This window comes from Thunnus thynnus, chromosome 6 (assembly GCF_963924715.1).
Source record: "Thunnus thynnus chromosome 6, fThuThy2.1, whole genome shotgun sequence".
Lineage (NCBI taxonomy): Eukaryota > Metazoa > Chordata > Actinopteri > Scombriformes > Scombridae > Thunnus > Thunnus thynnus.
The window spans coordinates 23,705,109-23,711,729 of NC_089522.1; the positions used below are offsets into that span (position 1 = coordinate 23,705,109).

Genomic DNA, 6,621 nt, shown 5'->3' on the forward strand with positions numbered 1-6,621 from the left:
TAGAATTAAACTTTGTTCAACATTTTAGTTGATATTAGTTCATTTTAAGTCAGAGTTTGAAATGAATTACTTTGGATATGATGCACAGTGTCATAGTACTATTACTGGTATTTTCATGTAATGGATCTTTCCATTCATTCTGCCATGAATGTGATACTGTCAGTTCTGTTAATAGAGCAGTGCGGTATCAGTTGTCTGTTCTGTAATGCAGTAGTTTTACGTCAGTATTGCGGTGCTGTGTATTCTAATGTGAGAGTGAGAGTGTGAGAAAAATGATTCCAACAATGATTTGATGATTGTTAATTTATTCACAGACAAATGTTGACATAATTTCCAACACACATTAGCCGTAACTGAGTGAAAACACGACTAGGAAGGATCACAGTGACAAATGGCGTAGTGGACGGAAATTAAGGAGGTAAGTCTTTGGTTTAACAAAAAAGAAAAAAAAAAAAAAAAAAAACTTTGCAACTGCGCTTTTTAAGGCACTTGCATTTTTTGTTAAAAACAGTTGCTGTGCGATCGACATTATGTTAATACAGTACGAGACAGGAAATATAGTGTATTATGTAAGACAGAGCATAACGTGAACGGCACAAAGAGGTGAGGTATTACATCTATAATTAAATATTTTCTGGTGATGGACAAGCATTCACTGGACGGCAACATAAATGTTACATAAGGATAAGTTCCCCTACTGAAGGCTGTCTGTCAAAAGGTCTTTACCCTGAGCGGCTGTCAAAATCTGAATGCATGATTTAATGCCATTTAAACATTGTGCAATGTTAGTGACTGAAGGGCAGTCAAGACAGGAGTCAAATCAAACATTTTCTAATTTAATTTAATTTAATTATGATATTTTTGATATCCTGTGAAGTCTGGATGTTCCATTTGCGAGTTGGCTGCTGTTCTTGAAGTGACACTATGCATTCTGATTTCATCTGGCTCAGAAAAAAGAAAAACCCCCTCAGGTAAAAAGACCTATCAGACCATCTCATGAGGAAAGACACCTCGACAATTATCCTTCAAGTTTCGGTATACGTCAGGAAATGAAAGAAAAAAAAAAAAAAAAAGATATTAGAAACTGAATGTTAAGGATAAAGTGGTTGAACTAGAGCTGATCACACACAAATGTCATGCAACATCTTCCACTCACTGGCTGGAGCCATTTCGTAGCATGACAGCTGTGGAGTGGTTGGTCATCACCAGTCTATATCTGACAGGTAACAGATGAAAAAGTGGTAATGTTCTCCATTTAGAAGGCACTTTGTTTTTCTTTTTCTTTTTTTTTTTTTCTACATGTGCTCTGGATGGTTCTGCAAACAGCTGATAAACTCTGTGACTGGATGGCCCTGGTAGCAGATCTGATACACTGCATTGAACAGTGGGAACCTGGAGGAAGGAGGAGTTGCTGATGAGTGAAAAAATAATGCTGATCGATGGCTTTTCTATCCAGTGCAAAAGGAAAACAGTGCTGCAGTGTATTTGGCTCCCTATGTTGCGCATTGTGTTGGAGCTTAACTTACTTGTCAATCAAGTTTTTGTGCTTGAGGATGAGATAGACCTCAGCTGCTGTTGCTGGTCCCTGCAGCTTCTGACCATTCAGCATCTCTTTCTCCAGCTCCTCGATGGACTGAGCAAGAGATGAAACGTGACACATTTCATGAGTTCTCAAAAAAAAAAAAGATGGGTGTATTTGCTTCAGGAACAACACAAACACACACACAAAATCTAAGCTCTCACCTTCCCTGTCTTCACAAAAGCCTCAGCTACTTTGCGGTTACGGCCGCCGTAGCAGGTTGTGATGAGGTCAGCCACGCCGCAGCTCTCCAAGAAGGTTGCAGAGGACACGGGCCCGGCCGTGCAGAAAATGCGAGCAAAGGCGATCATCTCCATCAGGCCCAACCTGATCACCGCTGCCTTAGTGTTGTCCCCGAAGCCCAGTCCGTCACAGAAACCTGCCCCGACCGCAACAATGTTCTAAAGGAAAGGAGGAAAAGAGTAAGCAAGATCTGGAAAATTTAGACAAGGCAGACTACCTGGAGAAGAACAGTGTTCAAATAAATATGAGTGGAGTGGGTCTGACGGAGGACCTGTGATGAAGCTCCAAGGTAAACACTGATTATGATGAAATCATAATGGAAAATGCAATCTCCAGGGAGTGCTGTACTTTTCCTCTGAGTTTTTTTCCTGTTTATCTATACCCAGTTTTGTACATATTCAAATTTGTATGTGTAAACACTGCAAAAATTGAACATATTTTCAAAAAAAAAAAATAATAATTTCACTCACCAATATATTTCATCAAGGCATAGCCCCAGACAACACTGTCTGTCACAACAGCGATTTGTCCATTTGCCAATTTATAACAAAAGTTGAACTGGGTTCATGAAGCATTTATGCAGAATAACACTATTTGAGAACTAGGAAGACCCAATGTTTGGTACATAGACATGAAGCTGGAATTACGCTTCTCCAAAAGATACACGAAAATGTCTCTGCAAACCTATGCAGTGTGGAAGTGTTATGGGTAACTGTAGGTCACACACACTTGCAGAGGAACCAACATGCACACTTTACAAATTTCAACAACACATCATGAGGACCTGCACATCAAGCATATTGATTGGTTGATTCGATTCCTGTCAGCTGGTGTGCCCGAAACGGAGACTAAAACAAACTTAATCGTATTACATTCAAGTAGAGGAGAAACCCGAATACACTGGGTTCTGGTTTTTTAACATTTGGCATGTATCCCTGGAGCAGATTTGCTGCTTATGAGAAGCTTAGACTAAATACATGTCACTTTCTGTGATTTGTCAGCATTCCTGTAATGGCTGTATGATTCTGTGTATAAAAAAAAAAAAAAAAAAAAAAAATTGTTTTTTAACTTTTGCTCACAAACACAGACCTGCAGATAGTTCTGCAGCTGTCATGCGGGCTAAATGGACACTAGTTAAACTTGTCTAAACTATTTTCCATGTTGCATAATGGAAACATTAGCCGACTGCTATGACAAAAAAAAAAAAAAAAAAAAAAATCAATGCGGGTGCTATTTAGAAAAGTATAATGAGTTCAGAGGCTTTCGTCCATTTTCCTTCCATCTGTGTGACCTGAGTGGTGAGTTCAAAGTCCGCCATATTGATCTCTCTCACTATATACAGTATATCACTGGTTTTAGTGTCACCAATTCCAAAACAAGCCTGCTAGAGAAATGTGACTTTTATGGTAGTAAATGTGTAGTTATACACTGATATCAGACGTTACAGGCCAACATACACTGAAATCTCACCTTCAGGGCTCCACAGATCTCCACCACATCATGCTCCTCCACTACAGTCACTCGGAAGTTGTTGGTCTGCATGAGCTCCTTCAGGAGAGCCCCGTGGTTTTTATTCTTACTTCCTGGAAGCAGAAAGAAGGACTTGATTATCTTTTAACATCTCTGAAAAACTACTTGTTACAACTGTCACCTCTGTGCAAATATGAGAGTCATGGTAAAAAAAACAAAAAAACAGCAACTTTTAGAGTAAACCTCTAACAGGTTAGGTTTGCCTGTCCTGCTTAAACAAATATTAATCCTGTCAAAACTAGTTTGTGTTCTTTGGTTTTAGAATACACTGATCCCATGAAGCATGCCGTCATGTGGTGCGTGCTAAGACATGAAAAAAGCAAATGTCAAAGTGATCCAGCCGGCTCTGTCATTTACACAGCAACTACAAAGCAGATTAAACTTTTACCCCCGAGATGACGGTGCAGAAAGTTTAATGAAGAACACAAACTGGCAGGAAGACTAACAACTTGCTTTCTCTGTCAAGGCCAAAACTTGCGGTTTGTGACTTTAAATCTTGATCAGTCCTATAATAAGCAATCAAAAATGTGTCAAGGCGAGACTTACAAAACACAACCATACAACACAGTAATTTGACTAACCAATGGTTGTTTCACAAAATTTTTCATCAGCAACCTCATTGGCAATGTTGGCCCCCATCAGCACACTCATAGTGATACCGAGCTTCTCCTGGATTACATCAGAGATGAGTTTAAGTCCATCAGGCCCCTCGTCCACACCCTGGAGAACAGCAAACACAAGTTGTGTAATTACATTAAGTTACACACAGAGTGGTTGGTATTTGGGTCAAAGACCACACTGTACTTTAAACTCGCCACTGCAGTCTGGCGTACAACATGAATTACATCCACACAAAGCTTCAAAGACGAATTCATAAACAATTATAACAATACAACACAATGAGCAAAGTCAAACCTTGATGAGGGAAATCCCCAGTGCGTCAGCCTTTATCTTGCCTTTAATGGTGTCACACACTTTCCCAACAAACTGGTGTGGGATCACAAACACCAAAATGTCTGCATCGCGGGATGCCTCCACCAGGTCCGGGACCGCCAGCTGGGAGGGGGGGAGGGGGGAAGGGGTAAGGATGGTGTCGTAAAAGAGAGAAGATACATCAAAGTCTGATGTAAGCTACCTTTGAACTGGTGTAAGAATCTGCTTTGAGAGCATGTTAAAAACACTGATTTTACCATGGTTTTAAATCCATTATAAAAAAAAGACTATGAAGCTAATGTGGAGGCTGCGATGGAAGAAGCTATTTAAAGGAAAAGGACAAATTCAAGTACAAAGAAAATGCCTCAAGGACCCAAAAATAATAAAAATTTGAGACCACATCCATTCACAGTAACAGCAAAGAAACAGGCATTAAATTTGTACAAGTGTTAGGATAAATTATGAGAAACCAACATTTTCTTACCACATTTGCTGGTAGCTTGTGACCAGGAAGGTACTTCACATTTTCGTGGTCAGTGTTGATTACTTCAGTCAGTTTGCGCCCATTCACCGTCTCCTCAAACACCCACATTTTTACAGTGTCATCAAATTTTGAATTCTGAGCAGCATTGGCACCCACTATCTTGGCGATGGCAGAACCCCTGTATTGTTTAGATTAGAAATCATGTAAAATTCACACTGAATTTCCATTAGTGTTTATTAGGAATAACATGGCAGGAAAACAGTCAGTGTGGGTAGCAGAAGAGGTGCACTTATGATCAGTGGAGGTGTTTGAGATGATACATCCTACACTGATTAGGCCTTTTAAATCTAGATAGTAGATAGACAGTAGATAACACTTTTTTTTTTTTTTTTACTATCACCTGACTGCTGGTGTGATCATCAGGACTATTCATGTCACTCTTTGATCATAAACTGCTGCTTTCTGGGCAGGATGACCTGGCAACCTGTAAGCTGAAATATGTGACTATCGCTCCTCAGTATGTTTGCTCAGTGCGGAAACAAAACTGCACCAAACTACATGGAAAGATTTACTGATTTTGGGTTATTAAACAGCAACGTTATCTTATGGTTAAAAACAAGATTTGAGACACCATGCAAATGACTGGGCCACACATCAATTCGGCATTAACATAATGCACAAAGCATCAATGAACCTATTCATATTTAAACTTAACATTTGATCAGTATTGCAACTACAATAGTAAAAACCACTGTGTGTAAATCTAATTGTGTTTGGCTGATTAAGTAAAGCTACATGCCGAATTGTACAGACGACTTTAAAGATTCATTTTTTTTGCCTGATATTATGTTTTTACCGCTTTTGGGATTTTAAAGTTGACAAGGTATCTTTAAATTGCCCAACTGTTGAATGGAGTTTGGTTTGCCTGCAGAGAAAGCACCAATTGAGGGCTACTGATGGCAAGAACATTAAGCCATGCTGCCCCATGGTGGATGGGCGACTGAATGATGGCTGTAATTTAACATTAACGTCTAACAGGAGAGATGCTGGTGAGATTGAGCTAATTTAACATGTAATATAAGTTATTTATGCATTTCTGACACATTATGATTACATGAACGCAAAATTCCCCGTAGTCGTGACTGACAGGTGGCCAGTTTTCGCTATTCTCAGCCAGTTTCTTCGCACGTGACTTTAATTAAAGCTAAAACTGACAACTGTTATGAACGCAGCTTATGAAACGTTACATAGCAACAGTATAACGGCTCTTAAATCAAACTGACGTTACTATGGAAAATGCGGCTAATTAACGTTAGCTGCCTGTTTGCCTGGTGATGCTAAGTTGGCTAGCAACGGTGCACCGGGTTGACAAGCTATATCTCTGAACACGAGCTGATGGTCACTCAAGCATAAAGTTAGCCATGTTTAACACACCGCATGTGTAGGGTTACATACACTATCACGTTAACTTACCAATTTCCAGAGCCGATGATGCAGACTTTCTTCGGAGCTGCCATGGTGAAGTGGTAAACCGATGAGTTGGGAGGGGGTGAAGCTGCACTGACTGACTGCCGCTGTGTGGACCTGCAGTCTGGTTATGCAACACTCAAACGCAGCTGCAAGCAGACCTCTGATTTTATTGGCCTGTCGGAGGGGGAGACACTGGCCCGCCCATGATAGCGAGGGCCAAGTCTGGTCACTCATTCATACAGACATTGAGAGGTCAGTAGGCTCAAAGTAAATCGGACAAAAGTCTAGGAGAGCTTTGCAGACTTGCTTCGCTTATAGGATTTATGGTGAAAACATGGGCCAACACATGAAATAACAACCTGAGAAGTTACTAAGGCTGCCT

The 6,621-nt window shown here is 40.2% G+C and overlaps 1 protein-coding gene across 1 annotated transcript; it reads right to left on the reverse strand.

Moving 5' to 3' along the window:
• Positions 1-288: 288 nt before the first annotated feature.
• Positions 289-6,390, reverse strand: LOC137184779 (glycerol-3-phosphate dehydrogenase [NAD(+)], cytoplasmic). Its single transcript, XM_067592768.1, has 8 exons — positions 6,243-6,390; positions 4,770-4,947; positions 4,268-4,408; positions 3,934-4,072; positions 3,293-3,405; positions 1,744-1,980; positions 1,527-1,633; positions 289-1,392 (listed from the first exon to the last, which is right to left on the reverse strand). Exons 1-8 carry the CDS (start codon positions 6,284-6,286, stop codon positions 1,296-1,298), a joined length of 1,056 nt encoding a protein of 351 aa, XP_067448869.1. The 5' UTR covers positions 6,287-6,390; the 3' UTR covers positions 289-1,295.
• Positions 6,391-6,621: the final 231 nt, after the last annotated feature.